Source organism: Mustela nivalis (genome assembly GCF_964662115.1).
Source record: "Mustela nivalis genome assembly, chromosome: 13".
Lineage (NCBI taxonomy): Eukaryota > Metazoa > Chordata > Mammalia > Carnivora > Mustelidae > Mustela > Mustela nivalis.
In genome coordinates, this window is record NC_139032.1 from 57,126,762 (window position 1) to 57,151,747 (window position 24,986).

The 24,986-nt window shown below is 39.7% G+C and overlaps 1 protein-coding gene across 5 annotated transcripts in view; it reads left to right on the forward strand.

Annotated features, from left to right (window-relative positions):
• UBAP1 (ubiquitin associated protein 1) overlaps window positions 1-24,986 on the forward strand; it is a 61,425-nt gene that overhangs the window by 24,162 nt on the left and 12,277 nt on the right. For 2 of the 5 annotated variants that reach the window (XM_082694612.1, XM_082694613.1), the window contains 2 exons: window positions 7,638-7,678; window positions 19,936-20,060. In XM_082694612.1, the coding sequence (XP_082550738.1) occupies window positions 7,645-7,678; window positions 19,936-20,060 (159 nt within the window). In that variant the 5' untranslated portion in view covers window positions 7,638-7,644. Of the gene's footprint in view, window positions 1-7,637; window positions 7,679-9,729; window positions 9,798-19,935; window positions 20,061-24,986 lie in introns of all 5 variants that reach the window. The other 3 variants (XM_082694616.1, XM_082694615.1, XM_082694614.1) reach the window with 3 other exon arrangements.

Genomic DNA, 24,986 nt, shown 5'->3' on the forward strand with positions numbered 1-24,986 from the left:
GCCTGATGTGGGGCTCCATCCCAGGACACTGGGATCATGACCTGAGCCAAAGGCAGAGGCTTTACCCACTGAGCCACCCAGATGCCCCTAAATCTTTTTTTTTTTTTTTTAAGATTTTTAAAATTTATTTGACTGAGATCCCAAGTAGGCAGAGAGGCAGACAGAGGAGGAAGCAGGCTCCCTGCTGAGCAGAAAGCCTGTTGAGGGGCTCAATCCCAGGACCCTAGGATCATGACCTGAGCCAAAGGCAGAGGCTTTAACCCACTGAGTCACCCAGGCGCCCCCCTAATTAAATCTTTTTTTTTTAAAGATTTTATTTATTTATTTGACAGAGATCAAAAGTAGGCAGTGAGGCAGGCAGAGAGAGAGAGAGAGAGAGAGAGAGAGAGAGAGGGAGGAGGAAGCAGGCTCCCTGCTGAGCAGAGAGTCCTATGCGGGGCTCCATCCCAGGACCCTGAGATCATGACCTGAGCCGAAGGCAGAGGCTTAACCCACTGAGCCACCCAGGCGTCCCTAAATAAAACTTTTTAAAAAAAGTTACTGTATATAGGAAATGATGTTACTTGTTCTGAATAATAAATATTTAATTTGGGAACAAAATATTTTTACTTTTCTTTTATTCTTCTGTTACAGATTCATGGTATGTTTAGGGTTGGCCGATTATTCAGTCTCCTACCCTTTTATTTTACTGTTGAAGGAACTAAGACTCCAAAATATCTCTGAGATCTGTGAGAAAATAAAGCTTTTTCTGATGAATATAGTATAGCGTTGTATTGACATACTAATAGCCGTTACATGTGTGATTTTTGTCATATACATGTTGGTATGAATGCTAGTTGTATGGGTGTTAACTTGTTTTTAGCCTTGAAATTTGATTCCCAGTGCCATCTTTTTCTGTAAGAGAGTTTCCTGGATTAATTTGTATCTGGGGAAATTCCTCATTGCAGCTCTTATTGCAGTATAATGTGTGACTGTGATAGCTTACTGAGATACTCAATTTCTATGTATTAGGAAACTTTGTAAGAATGTAATTTCATGTAATAGGAATTTAATGATATAAGAAAGGGAAGAAAGAAAATGAGACCATCAGTACAATTGTCTTGGGCTTTCTCTTCCCCCTTGGAAAGGGCCTGTGTGTTGGCTGGTTGGTGTTTGCTTTTTCTCTTGGTCCTCTACTCCTACCCTCCTCACCTTGCTCTTGTTCCAATCCTTGTTCTATCTCTTTTGTTTCTTGCAGTCTAGCTCCTCCTCTCCTATAGTTCTGTTCTTTTCACCTGTTTCCCCGACTCTTTTTGTTCTTGAATGTTTTTGATTAGTGAACATTTTAAGTTACTGGTTTTTCTTTCTGTAGCAGTTGAATTGAAGTGGCACTGAACTGGCAAAATAGAACATTGCTGTTAAGTTCTTTCGTGCTTCAGGGACGTCTACATTTTATTAGTGTAAAATCTTAAGAGTTAAGAATGTCTGCCCCCCCCCCCCCAGGGGTGCCTGGGTGGCTCAGTGGGTTAGGCCGCTGCCTTCAGCACTGGTCATGATCTCAGGATCCTGGGATCGAGTCCCGCATCGGGCTCTCTGCTCAGCAGGGAGCCTGCTTCCCTCTCTCTCTCTGCCTGCCTCTCCATCTACGTGTGATTTCTCTCTGTCAAATAAATAAAATCTTAAAAAAAAAAAGTCTGTCCCCCCAAAAGAATGTGTTCTTATTTCTACTTGATACTTTTCCTTTAATATATGCATTTATATATCTTTTAGTGGAAATTTATGATTATTTAGGATTTTTTTCCCCCTATGAGCACTTAACAGTTTTATGTTGGGGGCAAATGTATTTTTTTCAGTCTTGTTTTGTGTACATTTTTAACATGTTAAGTAATTCAGTTCAACTTGTAAAAGCATTTTACAACTTATACTTGGGGCCTGGGTGGCTCAGTCAGTTCAGTGTTTCTCTCTTGGTTTTGGCTCAGCTTATGATTTCAGGGTCGTGAGATTGAGTCCCCTGTTGGGCTCTGCACTCAGTGGGGAATCTGCTTGAGATTCTTTATCTCCTTCTGGCCCCTCCTCCTTCCTGCCCACCCAGCACATGCTATCTCTATCTCTTAGATTAATAAATCTTAATAGAAAGAATGTTATACTTATTTTTCCAGTGTTTTTAATAATTTTTAATTGCATTGCAACTTACGTTTGAGTTTTCCATTGCTTATTCAATCATTTCCCCAATTTGAACATTTAGATTATAGAAAGGTATTATAAGAAATGGTTATAATTAAATAAAATATAGGAAGTTGATAAGAAATATATATATATATATACATATGTATATATATTCTTTAAAAAAATTTTTTTTAAAGATTTTTGTGTTTATTTGACACAGAGAGAGAGAGCACAAGCAGGGGGACAGGCCGAGGGAGAGGGAGAAGCAGGCTCCCTGCAGAGCAGGGGAAGCCTGACTTGATCCCAGAACTCTGGGACCATGACCCAAGCAGTGGTTTAACCAAGTGAGTCATCCAGGTGCCCCTGAATTTCTTAAATTCTTAAGGTTTGTGGGAAACATAAGTTGCATTCAGTAAAGTATTTTAATATTTAAAGAAGCCCCCTAGAGGGGCACCTAAGTGGCTCAGTTGGTTAGGCATCTGCCTTCAGCTCGGGTCGTGATCTCGGGGTCCTGGGATTGAGCCCCATGTTGGGCTCCTTGCTTGGTGGTGAGTCTTTTTCTCCTTCTCCCTCCCCTGCTGTTCCCCTGCTTGTGCTCTCTCTCTCCCTGTCAAACAGATGAATGAATAAAAACTTAAAAAAACCCAAAAAACGAAGCTCCTCCCTATAAAATCTGCATATTATCAGCTGTGTTGGGGCATATTTTTAAAGAATTTACATCCTTTTGGGGCGCCTGGGTGGCTCAATGGGTTAAAGCCTCTGCCTTTGGCTCAGGTCGTGTGATCGAGTCCTGCATCGGGCTCTCTACTCAGCAGGGAGCCTGCTTCCCTTCCTCTTTCTCTCTGCCTGCCTTTCTGACTACCTGTGATCTTTCTCTGTCAAATAAATAAATAAAATCTTTAAAATAAATAAATAAATACATAAATCTTAAAAAAATTTACATCCTTTTATTTAGTAATAGGGGTACTATATTTTAATTCTAACTTTTTAAAATAGAGATTTTGCTTTTTTGCACATAATATGCATGCTTTAACATGGGAGATACAGAGGAGAATTTTTTATTTGTATTTGCCTAAGGAATAATGATATTGAACATCATCTCATGTGCTTTTTGGTTATCTGTCTTTTTGGTTATATGTCTTCTTCGGCGAATTGATTATTCGTATTCTTTTTTTTTTTTTTTTTTTTAAAGATTTTATTTATTTATTTGACAGAGAGAAATCACAAGTAGATGGAGAGGCAGGCAGAGAGAGAGAGAGAGGGAAGCAGGCTTCCCGCCGAGCAGAGAGCCCGATGCGGGACTCGATCCCAGGACCCCGAGATCATGACCTGAGCCGAAGGCAGCGGCTTAACCCACTGAGCCACCCAGGCGCCCGATTATTCGTATTCTTTTACCCGTTTTCTTGTTGGGTTGTCTTTTTATTACTGAGTTGTGGTGTTATTTATGTATTCTAGATACAGTCCCCTTATCGGATACATCACTTGCAAGTATATTTTTCTTCCATTCTGTGGGTTATCTTTTGTTTGAACCTTTTCAAAAAAAGCCATTAAGAATCCATTTAGGGACACCTGGCTGGCTCAGTCAGTAGAGCATGCAACTTTTGATTTCAGGTTATGAGTTCAAGCCCCAAGTTGGGTGTAGAGCCGACTTTTGGTGAAACTTTTTTTTTTTTTTTTAAGATTTTTTTTTTTTTTTTAATTTGACAGAGAGATCACAAGTAGCAGAGAGGTAGGCAGAGAAAGAGGGGGGAAGCAGGCTCCCTGATGAGCAGAGAGCTCCATGCGGGGCTCGATCCCAGGACCCTGAGACTATGACTTGAGCCAAAGGCAGAGGTTAACTCACTGAACCACCCAGGCGCCCCATTTGTTGAAACTTCTTAAAATATTTATGAAGTTAGTTTCTTCTGGGAATTGTTTGCAAAATTATTTTTTATTTTTATTTTATTTTTAAAGATTTTATTTATTTATTTGATTGACAGAGATCACAAGTAGGCAGAAAGGCAGGCAGAGATAGAGGGGGAAACAGGCTCCCTAATGAGCAGAGAGCCTGATGTGGAGCTCGATCCCAGGACCCTGGGATCATGACCTGAGCCAAAGGCAGAGGCTTTAACCCACTGAGCCACCCAGGTGCCCCGCAAAATTATTTTTTAAATCAGAGGCTCAAGGAGTTTCTCCTAACCCATTTACCTCAAAAACACCCGCTTTTTCCAACAGCTGATATCCCACAGTATTAATAAATACTAGCGACACATAGATGAAAATGCTCATTTTCTGCATCTCTGTGTCGCACCTGTCTTTGGTGGGTGCTTAAATACTGCTTTTTTCCCACCAGAGACTGAAGCACATTTCTGCTAAGTGCCCATGTGTGAAGGGTCAGACTGCAAAGAATCTTCTTGGTTTTAGGAGTCTCACAGTATTGTGATTTACGTACATTTTGATGGCTTTGTAGCATGTATGCCAGTGAAATATCTTCTGCACACAAAAGTTCTAAATCTTTTTTTAAAACTAACTTTAAAAAAAAAAAGATTTTATTTATTTGAAAGAGAGGGACACAGTGAGAGAGGGAACACAAGCAGGGGGAGCGGGAGAAGGAGAAACAGGCTTCTCGCTGAGCGGGGAGCTCGATGTGGGGCTCGATCCCAGGACCCTGGGATCATGACCTGAGCCGAAGGCAGACGCTTAAGGGACTGAGTCACCCAGGCGCCCCAATTTTAATAATTTTTAGCATGGTTTGTTACTTCTTTGAAAATGGATGATCCATATACTTTATAATTTTAGCTCTCCACTAGAATTGATTAGAATATCAACCAGAATATTTTGTCCCCACATCATGCTGGAAAACTGAAACTTTTAAAGTAAAGCTTTAAAGAAATTATAAAATAGGGATGCCTGCGCGGCTCAGTTGGTTGAGCATCTGCCTTTGGCTCAGGTCGTGATCCTAGGGTCCTAGGGTCCTGGGATCGAGTCCCACATTGGGCTCCTTGCTCAGTGGAGAGCCTCTTTCTCTTTCTGCCTCTCCCCCTGCTCATGCTCTCTCTGACAAATAAATAAATAAAATCTTAAAAAATAATAAAATAAATACCTGTTTACTGTAGAATGTTCAGAAACCGTAGAGAACTGTTATGAATTATTCCCAGTCCTACCACCTAGAGGCAGCCACTTTTTAAAAAATTTTTATTCATTTTTTAAGAGATTTATTTTTAAATAATCTCTACATCCAAGGGGCTCAGATCTACACCCCTGAGATCAGAGTCACAGTCAGGTGCTCCATACATAATATTTTCTACCCTTTAGAGTCCCTGGTAACTAGATTACTTTTCCTATAGTTTTGCCTCTTTTCTATTCCTGTAGTTTGTTATATATAAGTAGAATCATATAATATGTAACCTTTGGAGCCTGGCTTCTTTCACTTACCATAATACATTTGAGATTGGTCCATGTTGTAGTTGTGTTACACCGTGTACAATTTCATCCATCCATTTATTTATTTATTTATTTTAATAATTTAAAAATTTTTTAGAAACATATAATGTATTATTAGCACCAGGGATACAGGTCTGTGACTTGCCAGGTTTACACACTTCACAGCACTCACCATAGCATATACTCTCCCCAATGTCCATAACCCCACCACCCTCTCCCTCCCCACCTTCCCTCCTGCCACTGCCCTGTAACCCTCAGTTTGTTTTATGAGATTAAGAGTCTCTTATGGTTTGTCTCTCTCCCGATCCCATCTTGTTTCATTTATTCTTTTCCTACCCCCAACCCCCCATGTTGCATTTCCACTTCCTCTTATCAAGGAGATCATATGATACTTGTCTTTCTCCAATTGACTTATTTCGCTAAGCATAATACCCTCTAGTTCCATACACATTGTTGCAAATGTTGATTTCATTTCTTTTGATGGCTGCATAGTATTCCATTGTATGTATGTATATATGTGTATGTATATATATAGAGAGATATAGATATACCACATCTTCTTTATCCATTCATCTGTTGATGGACTTCTAGGTTCTTTCCATAGTTTGGTTATTGTGGACTTGCTGCTATAAACATTTGGGTACACATGTCCCTTCAGATCACTACCTTGTATCTTTTTTTTAAAATTATTTTTTAAAGATTTTTATTTATTTATTTGACAGACACAGATCACAAGTAGGCAGAGAGGCAGGCAGAGAGAGAGAGAGGAGAAAGCAGGCTCCCTGCTGAGTGGAGAGCCTGATGTGGGGCTCAATTCCAGGACCCTGGGATGATGATCTGAGCCGAAAGCAGAGGCTTTAACCCACTGAGCCACCCAGGCGCCCACTACATTTGTATCTTAAGGGTGAATACCCAGTAGTGCAATTGCTGGGTCGTAGGGTAGCTCTATTTTCAACTTTTTTTTTTCTTAATTTAAATTTAAATTTTTTCTTTTTAAGATTTTTAAAAAAATTTATTCATTTAACAGACAGAGATCACAAGTAGGCAGAGAGGCAGGCAGAGAGAGAGGAAGGGAAGTAGGCTCCCTGCTGAGCAGAGAGCCCAATGTGGGACTTGATCCCAGGACCCTGAGATCACGACCTGAGCTGAAGGCAGAGACTTTAACCCACTGAGCCACCCAGGTGCCCCTATTTTCAACTTTTTGAGGAACCTCCATGTCATTTATTTGTTTTTAAGATTTTATTTATTTTAGAGAGTGTGACAGAGAGAGATGGGGACGAGCAGAGGGAGGGAGGTCTTAGGACCCTGATCATGACCTGAGCTGAAATCAAGAGTCAGAAAGCTGAACTAACTGAACCACCCAGGTGTCCCTGTCAGTTCATCCATTTAAAGTACATAGGGGTGTGTGGCTGGTTTAGTTGGAAGAGCATGAGACTTTTTTTTTTTTTTTTAAGATTTTATTTATTTATTTGACAGAGAGAGAGAGAGAGAAAGAGATCACAAGTAGGCAGAGGCAGGCAGAGAGAGAGGGGGAAGCAGTAGACCGACTTTTAGGTTTAAGAGCTCAGATTATTTGTTTGAGACAGGACTTCAGACCTACTTTTATAGGGAATGAAAATGCAAACGTGTGGTTTTATGCTTTTGTCCTTTACTTAAAAAAATTTTAAGATTTTATTTATTTGAGAGAAAGAGAGAGAGAGAGCCTGAGTACAAGTTGGGGGAGGCAGAGGGAGAAGGAGACTACCTGCAGAGCCGGGAGCCTGAAATCTGGCTCCATCCAGGGGCCCTGGTTCATGACCTGAGCCAAAGGCAGACGCTTGACTGACTGAGCCACCCAGGTGTCCCCACACATACATTTTTAGAACATACAGATTTTAGAAATATTTAACTTTTCTCTAGAAAACAAGTATCTCTACCTTTCTCCTTTTTTGAGATTTTGGGACTGAGAAGTTTGAAGACTGTATTCTGGGTTTTTTTTTTTCTTTTTTTGTAGTCTCAATATTCTCATAATGATTTGTTTTTATCCCCTCAGAGCATGTTGTGCTTAAAAATATTTCTTTGTTTTTCAGGTTCTAAATGGCTTCTAAGAAGTTGGGTGCAGATTTTCATGGTAAGTGGACTGTTAGATATCATGGTTTAAGTTATGATTTGCTCTGAGGATTTGAAATCACTTAGCGTTAGGTAAATGCCCCTTTTTGTTTATTTAAATGAACAGCTTGAGAAAAAGTTGTGCAACAGTGTAGCCTATACATTCTACTGGATTTCAGGTTGTGTAATATTGAAGTATTGAAGTAGTTAGTTACATTTTAGAGTCTCTGTGGTTATTGTACTTGAAACTACCAGAGATGGATGGGGAGCCTATCTATTTTTATTGTTTTGAAGTCCTTAACATTCCCTTTGTTACTCTCTGGTCATAGCTTTTCGTTGTCTCAGGTGTGAAACACTCTAAAACTTAGTACTTAATAATGTTTTGCTTTAGTGTCTATCCCTGTCATCCTCCCTTCCTGCCCCACAGTCATAGGAAATAATGACTACAAATAAACCATGATCAGTAATTACAGACATGTTAGTGGTAGTAATTACAATTTTGTATTTGAAATGAATAGTTTATCATCCTTTTCTGTGATACAACCTTTCAATAAGCTTTATTATCTGCATTTGGGAGGAATGGATGTGCCTAAGAATTAAAGTTAGATTCTCTTTTCATACAGTAGAAGATAAGAATTAAATACCAGAAATCCAAACAACACAGTTATTTGAAAAGGGTTTTTGAGGATGCCTGGTGGTTCAGTCAGTTAAGCATCTGACTCTTGATTCTGCTTAAGTCATGATCTCAGGGTTGAGATCAAGCCCTGCTTCAGGCTCTGTACTGGGCGTGGAGCCTGCTTAAGATGGTCTCTCTGCCCTGTGCTTCTTCCCCACTTAAAAAAATGAAGATTTTTTTTTTAAAGATTTTATTTATTTATTTGACAGAAATCACAAGTAGACGGAGAGGCAGGCAGAGAGAGAGAGAGGGAAGCAGGCTCCCTGCTGAGCAGAGAGCCCGATGCGGGACTCGATTCCAGGACCCTGAAATCATGACCTGAGCCGAAGGCAGTGGCTTAACCCTCTGAGCCACCCTGGTGCCCCCCCAAAATGAAGATTTTTAAAGCTATTCTCCATTAAAAAAATATATATTTTATTTATTTATTTGACAGAGATTACAAGTAGGCAGAGAGGCAGGCAGAGAGAGAGGAGGAATCAGGCTCCCCGCAGAGCAGAGAGCCCGATGCGGGGCTCGATCCCAGGACCCTGGGATCATGACTCGAGCTGAAGGCAGAGGCTTTAACCCACTGAGCCACCCAGGTGCCCCATATCCTTCCATTTTTAAAATCATGTCATTGTAAGAATGATTTGCCAGATTACATGGCAGCATACATTGGTATGCTCTTCTGGTTGCTTGATTGAATCAGTCAGCTCAATCAGGCTGCAGCAGCAGTCACTGGGGTTCTAACTTGCTTGCATATTTCATATAACAGTTTAGTATTTTGAATTACCATTGTGCATATGCTTATATACATCAGTTGTATGTGTTAAGTCATTTTGGAGTTAAGTCAGTCATGCTCAGGGATTTGCTTTTTTTTTTTAAATACTGTTTATTTATTAGAGACAGTGAAAGAAGGAACACAAGCAGGGGTAGTGGGAGAGGGAGAAGCAGGCTTCCTGCTGAGCAGGCAACCCAATGCGGGGTTTGATCTCAAGACTCTGGGATCATGACCTAAGCCAAAGGTACACACTTAACTGACTGAGCCACCCAGGTGCTCCAGGAGTTTGCATTCTTTATAGCAGGTTAGGCATCAGATCTGCCAGGTAAGGTATTTCCTATTGTCTAAGGATTATTAGACAATACTTTAAAAGTATTCAAATGATAGTAGAGAGGTAGATCTGAAGTTGTCTCTGGATCACTTTTTTTTTGGATCACTTTTTTAAGGACTCAGTAACTTTTTAAGAAATTTCTCCATCTCCTTACATTCCTCACCAAAATTTTGTTGTTTAAGTGAAGCATTCTACATGAGTAAAATTTGAGAAATATTTTTTTTTCTTTCCTTTCCTTTCTTCTTTCCTTTCTCCTCTCTTTCTTCTCTCCTTTCTCCTTTCCCTTTTCTTTTTCCTTTTCTTCAGTAGGCTTCACGCTAATTGTGGAGCCCAGCGTGGGGTTTGAACTCACAACCCTGAGATCAAGACCTGAGGTGAGATCAAGAGTCAGATGCTTAACCAACTGAACCATCTAGGTGCCCTGAGAAAAGATTTTTTTTCTTTCTTTTTTCAGCTTCTGCTTTTAACTGCGGAGCTCTTACTTGAATGTCTGTAGCTTTAGAGTTTTTAAGAGTAAAAAATCTTATTTTTAGATATTATGTAGTTTAAGGAATAGAAATTAAAGGGAATAGGCAAAAAAAAAAAAAAAAAAAAAAGGTGGGGGGAGAATATCAATCTTGTTGGCATCTGAGTGCAGGAAATCAAATTCAGCCTGGTCTTACAGAGCTGAAATTAGAAAGCCAGGAAGCTAAGGCTCATAATCCCTCCATCTCTCAGGAAGCTACATAGCCTTTTCTTAGGCTTTTCTCTGCAGGTGTGCTCCATTTTTATTCTTCTGTTTATAGACTTGCTTTTTTGACCTACTTGTGTAGAGTACGTAGGGTCAAAAATGGCCACCCCCCATTATTATACTGCTTGCTACTTGATCTTTCAGTTTAAGTGGCTAACATCATGTAGCTAAAAGTTTTTCTGTCTTTTGGCGAAGGGAGGATCTGATTGGTACAGCCTAGCTTATAGGCCTGTGGATTGAATCTCCCTAAGGTAGGTATTATCTGACTGGTTCATTAGGATTAATGAGTGTATGTGTGTATATAATTCTTTCAGGGCATTTTAGATGTGGAGAAGGAGGTAACATTTGTTATTGCGACTGGATATTAAATTGCTTTTTGTCTTTTTAAATATTTGGGCTGACTAGATCCTGTGCTATGACTACTATTTGATTTACTTTCCAAGTTCATTAAAAAAAAAAAAAAGATTATTTATTTATTTATTTATTTGACAGAGGCACAGCAAGAGAGGGAACACAAGCAGGGGGAGTGGGAGAGGGAGAAGCAGGGTTATCTTTCAGGAGGGAGCCCAGTGTGCTGCTTGATCCCAGGGTCCTGGGATCGTGACCTGAGCTGAAGGCAGACGCTCAACGAGAACAACTCAGGTGCCCCCCCTCTACTTTTTTTTTTTTTTTTAAGATTTATTTATTTATTTATTTGACAGACCAGAGATCGCAAGTAGGCAGAGAGGCAGGCAGAGAGAGAGGAGGAAGCAGGCTCCCCGCATAGCAGAGAGCCCGATTCGGGGCTCGATCCTAGGACCCTGGGATCATGACTCGAGCTGAAGGCAGAGGCTTTAACCCACTGAGCCACCCAGCCCCCCGCCCCCCCTTTAAAGGTTTCATTTATTTGTTTGTCAGAGAGAGAGAGAAATGTGTGCGCACAAACAGAGAGAATGGCAGGCTGAGGGGCAAGCAGGCTTCCCGCTGAGTAAGGCGCCCAATGCAGGACTGGATCCCAGAAAGCTGGGATCATGACTTGAGCTGAAGGCAGATGCTTAACCAACTAAGCCGCCCAGGTATTCCTCAAGTTCATCTTTTTCAACTAAGGCAGAACTTCTTCCACTGTCATTAATAACTACATATCCCTAAATGACAGAATAAGAGAATAAGCAGTTAATTCTTAAAGCCCTTTAAAAATATTGTGCTTGTATTATATTATGTAAATTGCAAACCCTTGGCTCAGTTTAAATCAGGCCTTTCTGGGAGTCTGGTGTTTTAACATGTTACTTCTCTTTAGTTTTTAACGTATTTTCTACTTTATTTAAGAAAAAGTTATTTTCCAGAAGTCACTTTTTACATTTATTTTTATTTTTAAGATTTTATTATTATTATTTTTTAAGCTTTTATTTATTTATTTGATACCAAGTACAAGCCGGGGAGTGGGAGAGGGAGAAGCAGGCTCCCTGCTGAGCAGAAACACCCCCCACTCCCCAACCAATGTGGGACTTGATCCCAGGAAACTGGTACCATGACCTGAGCTGAAGCAGGCACTTAACCGACTGAGCCACGCAGGCGCCCTATTTATTTTTTTTTAAAGAGAGTGTGTGGGTGCATGGGATTGTGTAAGCATTGGGGGAGGGGTAGAGGGAAAGCCAGAGGTGGATCCTTATTGAACTGAGCCACTCATGTGCCCCCAGAAGTGGGTTTTTAAAAACGTTTTAACAGGGGCACCTGTGTTGCTCAGTTGGTTAAGAGTCTGCTTTTGGCTCAGGTCATGCTCTAGGGAGTCCTGGGATCAAGCCCAGCATGGTACACTTTGCTCAGCAGGGAGTCTGCTTCTCCCTCTCCCTCTGCCTTTCCCTGTGCCCCTCCCCTGCTCTCTCTCGCTCTATCTCAAATAAATTAAATGGAGAAAAAAGTTTCAACAAAAAGATTCCTTTTTTAATATCTGAGAAAGTTCCTTGAGATTCTAATTTAGGAAAAAAATAAGTCTGTATGATCAGATAAAACTTAATAAAACTAAACTCTTTCCTTTGAAAAGCCACATTGTTCTGTTTATGACCGTTGAGGTAGCTAACTTCTTAGGGAGGTTCATTATGCCTTTGGTTTAATTTCTCCTAGGATATTGAAATACTTATTCTGCTGAGTAATGAAGATGTTTTATTTTAAATTGTTTTTAAAGTTGATCTGTTACTGCTTTACAGTGTAATGTAAAGAAATTGGCTGTCATTGAATCATTGCTCTCCTTCCCCCACCATCTTTCAAGAATTTTATCTTTGTTTTCAGCATTGTTACTGTGATGTGCCTTCGTATGATTTTCTGTGTATTTATCCTGCTTGAAATTAGCTAAACTTCTTGGATCTGTGGGTTGATATCTTTTATCACTCTGGGAAAATTTGCAGCTATTATTTCCTTTCATATTACTTCTGCCCCATTGTTTTTTGCATTGCCCCCCCTTTTTAAAAAATTTTTTTTTTAAATTAAAAAAATATATTTTAATTTTATTTATTTTTTTTGACAGAGAGAGACACAGCGAGAGAGGGAACAGAAGCAGGGGGAGTGGGAGAGGGAGAAGCAGGCTTCCTGCTGAGCAGGGAGCCCAGTGCGGGGCTTGATCCCAGGACCCGGGAATCATGACCCGAGCCGAAGGCAGACACTTAATGACTGAGCCACCCAGGTGCCCCTCTCTTATCCTTTTAAGACTCTAATCATACACATATTAGGCTGTTTGATACTGTCCTAAATATCTCTTAAGGCTCTGTTCCGTTTTGTTCTTTTTTTTTTTTTTTCTTTCACCTTTATGTTTCAGTTCAGTTAATTTCTTTTGACCTACCCTCAGGGTCTCTGGTTCTTTCCTCTGCTAAATATTTTCTGATTATCAGGACAGCCTGGTTATGAACCATCAAAGATTTTCTCTCTGATACTGCATTTTTCATTTCTGGCATTGTTGCTTTGTTTCCTTATATTTATGTCTCTTATTGAAATTTCTCATCTGCTTACACATGTTCATCTTTTCCATTAGATTCTTTGGTATATTTATCACAGTTATTTTAAGCCTTTCTGATAATTTCAATATCTTTGCTATCCCTCAGTTTGGGTCTGATGACTGGTTCTTCTCTTAATGATGGATCACATTTTCTTGCTTTTTTTGTGTGTCTTATTTTTGATTGAATGCCAGACATTGTATCTTAAAAAGCTGATTTTTTTTTTTTTGGGGGGGGGGAGCTGATTTTGTAGGTTGTCTGGCTTTTGTTGTTAAGGTATGAGTTGCATTTTCTTGTAACTTTACATCCTGTAGCAGATATCTGTATAATGTGTGAATCTGTCTTCATGTGTGTCTGTCAACTTTAATTAATTAATTGATTGATTTATCAAAGGTGGGGTGCATGCACCAGCAGGGGAAGGGGCAGAGGGAGAGAATCTCAAGAAGACTCTGTGCTGACATAGAACCCCACATGAGGCTCAGTCTCATAACCTTGAGATTATGACTTGAGCTGAAATCAGGAGTTGGAGGCTTAACCTACTGAACCACCCAGGCACCCCTAATCTAAGTTTAAAACCAGCCTAATGGCTTTAAGATAGTGATACCTGGTCATGGAATTGTATTTTTCACTAAATTTTAAGTTTGGTCTTTACTCTTGGTCTTTTTCAAAAACTTCAATTTGAATCCTCAATTTGAAGTCACAGTAAAACCTGAATTAAGCATAATCTGGTTTCTACCCTCCATTATGAATTCATCTCTCCTCTTCTCTGGAATTATAACTTTTTTGCAGAAAAACATGCCGATGACAAGATTATAAGCATATCAGCAATTTGAAAAGAAAGAAATCACTCTGATGCTTTCTGAGAATTTATCCTAATTTATTACATTTTTAGCCGGTTCTCTTCCACTGTGGTGTAATGCAAGGTCAGGTGTAGAAACTGACTTCAGGGAACTGACACAGCCATAGCCATCAGAGATAGACTTATTTTCTTTCTTGAAACTGAACTTAAGAAAGTGAGCTAGACATTTTAGAAAGATATTTAGTAATAAAGACTGAAACTGAAAAGTATTTGGGGTAAGCTGGAAATTTGTTAGTCACACTGTTTAATTCTCTGGGCCATGTAGTTAATTGAGTTTTATTGAATCTATTTAAAAAATAAGGTGTAATTAGAAATGAGAAATTGTTGTCTTTAATTATATGTATTTTGATTTATTGGATTAAAATGAATAATTTGTAAGGCACAGTTATATTTGCAAAATACGTTCTTTATAATCCTCAAAGTATGATCATTAATTAAACTACGGTAGTCTTCTGTCCATTCAAAAGGTTGTTTGCTTTGTTGCCATTTCTTTATTTCTTTATTTTTTTTTTTTTAAAGATTTTATCCACTTATTTGATAGCCAGGGATCACAGGTAGTCAGAGAGGCAGGCAGAGAGAGAGGAGGAAGCAGGCTCCCTGCTGAGCAGAGAGCCCGATGCCTAGCTTGATCCCAGGACCCCGAGACCACAACCCGAGCCAAAGGCAGAGGCTTTAACCTACTGAGCCACCCAGGCGCCCCTGTTGCCATTTCTTTAAATGCCTTTTTTTTTAAAAGGTTCTATTTATTTAACTTTAAAAAAAAAAATATTATTTATTTATTTATTTGTTGGACAGATCACAAGTAGGCAGACAGGCAGAGAGAGGAAGGGAAACAGGCTCCCTGCTGAGCAGAGAGCCCGATGCGGGCTTGATCTCAGGACCCTGGGATCATGACCTGAGCTGAAGGCAGAGGCTTAACCCACTGAGCCACCCAGGCACCCCTAAAGATTTTATTTTTACGTAATCCCTACAGTCAGTGTGGGTCTCCAACTCTCAACTCTGAGATCAAAAGTTATGTGCTTCATCCATTGAGCCAGCCAGGTGCCCCAAAAAGTTTTGTTTTGTTTTTTGTTTTTTTTTTTAAAGAGAGAGAGAGGAGCAGCTGGGTGGCTCAGTGGGGTTAAGCCTTTGCCTTCGGCTCAGGTCATGATCTCAGGGTTTTGGGATCGAGTCCTGCATCAGGCTCTCTGCTAAGCTGAGAGCCTGCTTTCCTTTCTCTCTCTCTGCCTGCCTCTCTGCCTACTTGTGATCTCTCTGTCAAATAAATAAATAAATAAATAAATAAATAATATTAAAAAAAAATAAAATAGAGAAAGAGAGGGGCCCCTGGGTGGCTCAGTTGTTAAGCGTCTGCCTTCGGCTCAGGTCATGATTCTGGGGTCCTGGGATGGAACCCTGTATTCGGCTCCCTGCTTAGTGGGAAGCCTGCTTCTTTCTCTCCAACTCCCCCTGCTAGTGTTCCCTCTCTTGCTGTCTCTCTCTCAAATAAATAAAAATCTTTTTGTGTGTATGTGTGTGTTTAAAGATTTTATTTATTTATTGGACAAAGATCACAAGTAGGCAGAGAGGCAGACAGAGAGAGAGGGGGAAGCAGGCTCCCTGCCAAGCAGAGAGCCCGACATGGGTCTTGATCCCAGGACTCTGGGATCATGACCTGAGGTGAAGGCAGAGGCTTTAACTCACTGAGCCACCCAGTTGCCCCTCAAATAAATAAAAATCTTAAAAACAAGGGAAAATAATAAAAGAGCATGCACCACGAGGTGGGTTGACGGGGTCGGAGGGACAAGGGGAGAGAGAGAGAGAGGATCCCAAGCAACTTCTATGCCCAGTACAGAGCCCTGTGGGGGTTTGTTCTCATGGCCCGGAGATCATACAACCTGAGCCAAAATCAAGAGTTTGATGCTTAACTGACCGGACTACCTAAAAGATTTTTTGGTTTTAAGTAATCTCTGCATTAGAGTCCCCATGCTTTACTAACTGAGCCAGCCAGGTTTCCCTAAATGTGTTTTTGCCCTTTATTCTCCCCCCGCCCCCTTTCCCCAGTAAACGCCTAACTGTTGGCTCATTCCCTACCAACAAAGTTTAAAGGATCAAGACCAGGGAGTTAGAGGATGTGCCAAGTGACCTTGGCATTGCCTTTGTTTGTGAAATGAAACAGATTTTTATTTTTATTTATTTATTTTTAATATTTATTTATTTGACAGAGAGAGATCACAAATAGGCAAAGAGGCAGGCAGAGAGAGAGAGAAGGAAGCAGGCTCCCCGCCGAGTAGAGAGCCCAATGCGGGGCTCAGTCCCAGGACCCTGAGATCATGACCTGAGCCAAAGGCAGAGGCTTAACCCACTGAGCCACCCAGGTGACCCTGAAACTGATTTTTAAAAGCAGAAACCTTTAATTGGTGTTAAGGAAGGGAAACAGTTGTTTAAAGGTACAATACTTGATCCATCTCTCCCTATGCCAGGGCCTACTTCAATTTACAGAATAGAAATCATCAGTGTATACAGCACTGTCATAGTTTCCGAACTGAAAGTTGGGCAAGGAAACTGAACACCCTTTGAAAGATAACTCATTTGGCTCAGATATGTTAAGTATGTTATTTTTTATAAATAATTTTCTCCTTCAGCTCCCATCACCATTCTGCAATAGAACTGTTCATTTAAGAAATTTTGTTAGGAAAAAGAAAATTTTGTTAGTTTTAGTGTGGATTTTTTTTTTTTAAAGATTTTTATTTATTTATTTGATGGAGAGAGAGATCACAAGTAGGCAGAGAGGCAGGCAGAGACAGAGGGGGAAGCAGGCTCCTTGCCAAACAGAGAGCCCAAACTGGGGCTCAGTCCTAGGACTTTGGGATCATGATCTGAGCTGAAGGCAAAGGCTCAACCCACTAAGCCACCCAAGCGCCCCTGGATGGGTTTTCTTAATATTTGTATATCATACACTTTTATGTTATTATGGGTAGGATATTTTTCAGAGTGTGTGTGTGTGTGTGTGTGTGTGTGTGTGAGTGTGTGATAATTAACTTACTTTGAATGAATAAACATTGTGAAACTAGACTTAATTTTGTGATTGTTAATTTGACTGTAAATCTTGCCAGTGCTTCTTAGAAAATGCTAGTTTCAGCTTTGTCTCCTATCAGGGCTCTAGCTAAAGTTAAAATCTAATCTCTAGTAAAATTTGAGCACCTGTTTTCATGGAAGACAGATAAAAAAAATTTAAGTTAGAACTTTGCTATTAATTTCTATAATGTAAATATTTTTTAAGTGGCAGGGTTTTAGGGTTATAACCAGTACTTGTTTTTTTTTGGGCAACCTGTGATGATACCTGATACTTTGGTGGGGAAGCACCTCGTATATTTTTATGAGTAGCCTTGCCATTTTAGGTAAATCATTTTGAATTTTAATAAAAGTTAATCGAATGTGAGTTAGCATAGGGGTGAGAGTTAAATATGAAAGAAGTATAGAACATGCTTCTTTTTTTGTTCTTACTGAGCATCTTATCTGCCAGTTATGCTGGGGTTGGGAGGTGTAGATAAAAAGCATTTATCCCTTCTTAAGGGACACTCAGGATTTTCACTCAGAGTGTCTAGGCACAGAATGTTAAGACCTGAGGTGCTGGTATGAACTGGGTGTTCTGAGATTAAGAAGGAAGTTGTTAAGCTCATTCTTACAGGACTAGAAATAATCAAGTAAAAAAAAAAAGGGTGGGAATGTGATAGGTATTGCCATTTGAGAAAATAGTACATCTATAGATATGACCAATGAAGATCCTAGAGTATTAAAAATTATGGTTATTCCCCAGAAAAATTGTTAAATTGAGCACGATTGTGAATTTAATTTGCTTGCTGAGTGGGAGATACATAAAATGTTTCAGTTCTGACTAGAAGATAGGGAAACGAGAGACGCCAGCCCCAAGGGTGCAACTAGGGGCCTTCTTTCTGCTGGAGGGTTTCAGGTGTATCAGAGCAGTATTTACTTCAGGAAATGGGAATGATGAGAAGATTTCAAATATATCTTGAGTTTGTTAAGTCTTGAAATCTGTTTTTAGAAAGGGAGAGAAGCTATCTTCATGGAAGAGGGGTAATTGTATTATTCTGTCTAATATTTGTATATTATTTGTATATATATTATTTGTGTATATATACTTGTAATTGTAATATTCTGTCTATAATTCTAAGCATTCAAGGAAGTAAACTAGTGTGAGGCCCAGAAGCAATCCTTTTTTAAAAGATTTTATTTATTTATTTGAGAGAGAGAGCAGAAGCAGGCAGGAAAGGGAGAAGCAGGCTCTCCACTGAGCAGGCAGTCCAACTTGGGCCTTGATCCCAGAATTCTGGGATCATGACCTGAGCCGAAGGCAGGGGCTTAACTGACTGAGCCACCCAGGTGTCCCAACAATCCTTATTTTACTAGCTGTTAATAGTAAAAAAGTAGGAACTATTTCATTGTCCATGATGGTTCTGCCAGTAAGTTAGCCCCAGATCTGGTCCAGAAAAGAAACCATGTACAATTGGGAGTGTATAGTTAGAGTCATATATAAGAGCCACTCTCATTTTGTCTGACTCTAAATCAGTGATAATATCCTGGTCTTTCTGTATGATTCAGCATTTAGGCTTATTTAGCCTTCAGGGAGTTAGAGCAGTTCAGCTGTATGTGGTTTATATCTCCTGATTAATCCTTTTTTGATTCCCATAATCTTGTCTGTTTTGTTTGTTTGTTTGTTTTTATTTACTTATTTAAGAGAGACCATGAACAGCGAGGAGGAGCAGAGGGAGAGCGAGAAGCCGACTCCGCACCAAGCAGGGAAGCCCGATGTGAGAGTTGATCCTGAGACCCTGAGTTCATGACCTGAACTGAGGGCAGACCCTTAACTGACAGCCACTCTAGCACCCCTGGTTTTCCTTTTTTCATAAGTGCTATGCTTCTTGAATATTTCTACATCTGCTGCAGAATATAGTTTAAAAAATGCAGAGTAGGGGCACCTGGGTGTCTCAGTGGGTTAAGCCTCTGCCTTTGGTCCAGGTCATGATCTCAGGGTCCTGGGATCAAGCCCCGCATCAGGATCTCTGCTCAGCAAGGAGCCTGCTTCTCCCCACCGCACACACCTTCCCCCCCTTGCCTGCCTCTGCCTACTTGTGATCTCTCTCTCTGTGTCAAATAAGTAAATAAAAATCTTTTAAAAAATAAAAAAATGCAGAGTAATTCTTTGTATTAATTAGAAATGATTCTAAAATAGAGAACTCCTAGTCAAAGAGGTTCTTTTGTGGATGTTCTGTCAATTCATCAGTATTAAGTGCCTAATATGTATAGGTTTTGGCAGTACGTCAGTGAATAAAATAGACTTATTTGCTTGTCTGCAAGGAGCTTATATTCCATTGGGCCAGACAGACAGTAAATATAATTTGAAAATGAATTCCTTAATATGTTAGATGGTAATAAGTGCTGTGGGCGAAAGGATAGGTGGTGACATGGGAGTACTGCAACGAGGGTCAGGTGGTTTTGAATAGAGTGGTCATAGGAAGCTTCATTGAGAGAGTGATATTTGAGCAAAGACTTGAAGAAGTCGAAGGAATAAGTCACGTGAATATTTCAGGGAAGGACATTTCAGATAGAAGGAGCAGCCACTGCAGAAATTGTGAGGTGGGTTTGACCTTGTCGTGGTTGAGGAGCAGTTACTGTGAGTTAGTGTAGTGGGATTTGGAGAGGCCTTTTAGGCTTCTATGAGTTCTTTGGCATTTATACTAAATGTAATTGAAAATAAACCCTAGTAAGATCAAGTAGGCTCAAGCAGGATTTCCTCCACAGAGGTCTAAGGTCAGGAGAAGGTAAGCAGTCAGAGCGGCAAGTCTCTAACTTCTAGTTTTAGGATAGCATAAATTTATGTTGTATCCTAGATGTAAGATAATAGCAGAACAAATAATAAAGTTCTTTGCTGATATTTTCTACTTTATTTTTGATTGTAGGGACTTTCAGTTACCTTGATGATGTCCCATTTAAGATAGGAGACAAATTCAAAACACCAGCTAAAGTTGGTCTTCCTATTGGCTTCTCCTTGCCTGATTGTTTGCAGGTGGTCAGAGAAGTACAGGTAAGTGGTGATTTTTAGTTAAAGTTTAGTGCATTTAAAAATTTAAAGAGTAAGATTTTGATGTATAGTGAATAGGAATAAAAACCATTCTCCTATCTCTTATTTGTATGTCTTATAGCAGCTATTACTGCTTGGCTCACATTGTCTTTCTCTCTGTGTCTCTGTCTCTCTCTCTCACACATACACACACACACATATGTACACACTTACATATGTTTTTTTATTACAGATCATCTGCAATCTGTTAGACTGTATATTCCTGGGTTTCTGTACCTTGTCCAGAACAAACCCCTACTGCCTGTCTGACTTGCTCATTTACTTCTTTCTCTCTTTTGATGTCCTCATTATCTTCTTGGTCACTCAAATTAGGAAATCTTTTTCTCTCTGTTGTGTCTCACCTTTACCACCCAATTCATCCTTCTGTGATTTTTTTTTTTTTTTTTTAACCTGGACTTCTGCAGTAGTCCTCTTTAATTGGCCCTTCTGCTTACAGCACTTTAAAAAATTTTTTTTCGTATTGTTTCTAGAACAATATCTCTAAATTAAAGTTTCCAGTTGTCATATCTCTGTTAAAACAAAACAAAACAAAACAAAACAAAAACTTACACTGATTCACCAGTCCTTATTTAATCAAGTTTAGACACAAGGTTGTGGTAAATCACCTTAGCTCATCATCTCCATATCTCTTACGTCCCAGGTGACTACCAGTTCATTGAACATACCGTGTATGTGACCTATAGTACTGTGCTTTTTTTCATGAGCTGTTACCTCCACCTTGAATGTTTTCCTCTTTCTCACTGTACTAAAAGCTGTCTACCTGTTAAAATCTGTTTATTCTTCTAGAATGTGCTTAGATGCCATCTCAGTAGCTTATTTATCAACCTTTCATCTTTAAAGTTCAGTTACATATAAAATTTAGAATTACTTCTTGAAAGCAGCAAATAGCCTTATATTCTATGACTTCCTTTCTTCCCTCAGTGCACATTTATTTAGTGCCTACTTTTGAGCGGTGCTCTGCTAGGGTTGGGGATAGAAATAAATACCTTAATCACTGTCCTCAACAGCTTGCAGTTTAGAGAAAGAATTAGATGGGAAAAAAGGAAAGTATGTTACCTATCAAACACTTCTTTCTATGACTTTAAGAGTTTAGAAAATACAATTTTCTGTCAAAGGAGTTTTATTTCTGGGGGATTATCTGAGGTACCACCATGTTACCCTAAGAAATATTTATTTTCCAGTATATTCAGTAGGTAATCAAATGGGAGAGTTTCAGTTGTATTTTTTAAAGTAATAGCTTTATTGACATATAATTCACGTATCTTGAAATTCAGCATTTTAGGTGTCCACATAAGTGTTTTTTAGTATATTCAAAGTGTATAGCCATCGTCAGTATGTAATTCCAGAGTAGTGTCCTTATCCCAAAAAGAAATGCAGTGTCCATTAGCAGTCACTCCTTATTTCCCTCTTCCCCCAGCCCCTGGCAACTAGTAAATCTACTTTCTGTCCCTATGGATATGCCTGTTTTGGACATGTCATATAAATGGATTAATACAATAGATAGTGTTTTGTGACTGACTTACTACACTTAGCATAATGTTTTTACTATTTGCTTATTATCAATAATGCTGGTGTGAATGTTTGTGATAGGTTTTTGTGTGGATGTGTGCTTTCATATTTCTTGGGTATATAAGTGGAACTGCTGGGTTGTTTTAGGGTAACTGTGTTTAACCTTTTGGGAAACAGCTGTACTGTTTTCTAGAGTGGCTGTACCATTTTACAGTCCTGCCCACAGTACAATGAGGGTTCCAGTTTATCCATATCCTTGCCAACTCTTCTTATCCATCTTTTTGATCATATGTATCCATGTGGGTTTTATAATGATCTCTTACTGCAGTTTGATGTGTATTACCTTAATTACTAATGATGTTGAACATCTTATATAGTTTTGAAAGCTGAATTAATAACTCTTTTGTGTATGGTGACTTTATTGGGCCAGAAGAGACCCCAATTTCCCATATATAGAAAGTTTTACATTGTTCTGTTTGGTGACATTTTTTTTCTTATTTAAGATTTTATTTATTTGTCAGAGGGAGAGAGAGAGTGAGAGGGAGAGAGAGAGTGCTCGAGGGTGCACAAACAGAGAGTGGCAGGCAAAGGGAGAAGCAAGCTTCCCGCTGAGTGAGGAGCCTGATGCAGGACTCTCCCAGGACCCTGTGATCATGACCTGAGCTGAAGGCAGATGCTTACCAACTGAGTCACCCCCGCATCCTGCTTGTTGACTTTTGTATTGGCTCTAACAAATGTCAGTAACCACTTTCTGTGTATAGGATACTACTGTTAAAATAGGATTAAAAAAAACACCATTTTCTTTTAATAGTTCTCTTATTACTCACTGTCTCATTGATAAATCCAGAAAACTTGTTTTGAATCCCAAATTGTTGCTGTTTTAGGCTTTGCTGGGAATTTTCTATTTCTCTGATCAGCATAAAGCATTAATAAGTGCATGGTACTGTCCTCACTGTATTCGTAGCACCTACTAATAACAAAAGAGGATTTTTTTTTTAAAGATTTTATTTATTCATTTGACAGACAGAGATCAGGAGTAGGCAGAGAGGCAGGCAGAGAGAGAGGGAGGAGGAAGCAGGCTCCCTGCTGAGCAGAGAGCCCGATGCGGGGCTCGATCCCAGGACCCTGAGATCATGACCTGAGCCAAAGGCAGAGGCTTAACCCACTGAGCCACCCAGGCTCCCCAAAAGAGGCTTTTTGAGCTCCATTCCTGTGTGAAACAGTTGAAATATTTTTGTTCTCTTACCGCATATGGTGCCTTTAAACTTTGACTTCCTGGGTCTCCATGAGGAATTTGGTTGTGATATTGGTGATGGTCTCCTTTCTTTTCTCAGAAGGGTCAGACCTAGAGCTCTAGACGGATGGATAACTTGATGCTTCCTATAACTTTGTCATATTTGCCCTTGCATGACAATGCAGACTTCAGGTTCCAGTTAAAAATTCATCAAAGTAAGCCAGTAAAACACATAAATAATTCTTGCACCTAGGGCCTACAAAGTTTTCATTGAATACGGTAGTGGTGGTGGCCATAGTAGTAGGGGGTGGCCTTAGTGTCATCATTTAGAGTAGAATCTGGTAACACTCATTCATGAGCTGGAATTGCCATTTAATAGAAGTGTAATTTTGTGCAGATTACTTAAACCCTCTGGGTCTCCATATCCTCATCTGTAAAGTGGGGATAATTAGCTTTTAAGTTTGTTGTAAGATTAAATAAAATAATGCTTTTATAATATTTGCTCTGGTTCTTGGTACTCCATAAATATTAGATGCGGTTATTATTTATTTGTACACTCAAACCACATTCTTATTTTTTCATTCTAATATTTGTTCTTTTTTTTTTTCTGTGTTCCAAGTATTATATACTACTTTCATAATTAAAAAATAAAAGGCAATAAAGGTTTTACAAAAAAGTGAAGAAATTTCCAGTTCTTGAGAGTAAAATGCCAAGGACCTAGGTTTATAGGTGGTGGAAGTTGGTTACAGCTTGTTTATGGTGGAAGAAGCCAGATGCAAAATTGAATTTCCTCCCTGGTTAGAAGCAGTGGTTGGTTCAGTGCTGTTTTTTCACTCCCATTAGTGGTAGAAAGGAAGTGTCATGATTGCCCAGGTGCCTTTCTGGGGCCCAGCAGCTGGCTCAGGGGTATACATGAAGAACTTCTCTTTTAAAGGTTGGTGTTTTTTTTTTTTTTTAAGTAAGCTCCATGCTCATCGTGGGTCCTAAGCTCACAACCCTGAGATCAAGAGTCGAATGCTTCACAGGCTGAGCCAGCAGGCATCTCACAGGAATAAATACCCCCTGCCCCGGCTTTTCTTTTTAAAGATTTTATTTATTTATTTGTGAGAAAAAGTGAGCACAAGTGGGGGAGTGGCTGGTAGAGGGAGAAGCAGGCTCCCGTCAAGCAAGGAGCCCCCAGGACTCTGGGATTGCAACCTGACAAGCGCCCAACAACTGAGCCACCCAGACGTCCCAGATAAATAAACTTCTTGATGTGTGCCTTTCCAGGCTTCTCTTGTGTTGTTTGAAGCTGAAAGGCTTGGGGATGACCAGAGTTTCTTGTACTCTGAAACTCTTGTCTGGGCATGTAGGCCTGTTTCCTATCCATCCCTCTGTCTTGTCTCTTCAGCCTTGAATGTGCACCTGGATATTGTTTAGTTCTGAGACTTTAGAGTGAACACCAAAAGTTTTGTTTTTTCTGAGGTGAAATTTTTAAAATATTTTATTTATTTATTTTGACAGAGATCACAAGTAGTCAGAGAGACAGGCAGAGAGAGGGAAGCAGGCTCCCTGCTGAGCAGGGAGCCCGACATGGGGCCTGATCCCAGGACCCTGAGACCATGACCTGAGCTGGAAGCAGAGGCTTTAATGCACTGAGCCACCCAGGCGCCCCTGAATTTTGTTTTTTGTAATAGTTGTGTTTTTTTTACCCCAAGTGTACAAATGAAATTTTTATAAGTTGAGATATACTTGACGGTACTGTTAAAGAACCAACCATAAAGTGAATCCTTATGCGATTTGCACTGTAAAATCCTAATTTAAATATGTCTCGATATCTTAATAATCAGTTTTTCTGTGTTTAGGGTACAGTCTGTTCATTATAATTTAATAGATGGTGGTTTAAGAACATAGAATCTGTCTGCAGTCATACTGCCTGGGTTATATCAGGTTCTACCGTATACCAGCTTTATGACCTCGGGCATGACTCTTGTAAACTGAGGGTAATAGTTCTTACTGTAAAGGGTTGTTGAAAAGATCCAGAGAGTTAATACATAAAAAGTGCTTAGAGTGTTGCTTGGTTCCTCCTAAGTGCTTCTTAAAATGTTAGGGGCTATTGTTACTGTGGAGCATAGGCTTTATCTAGG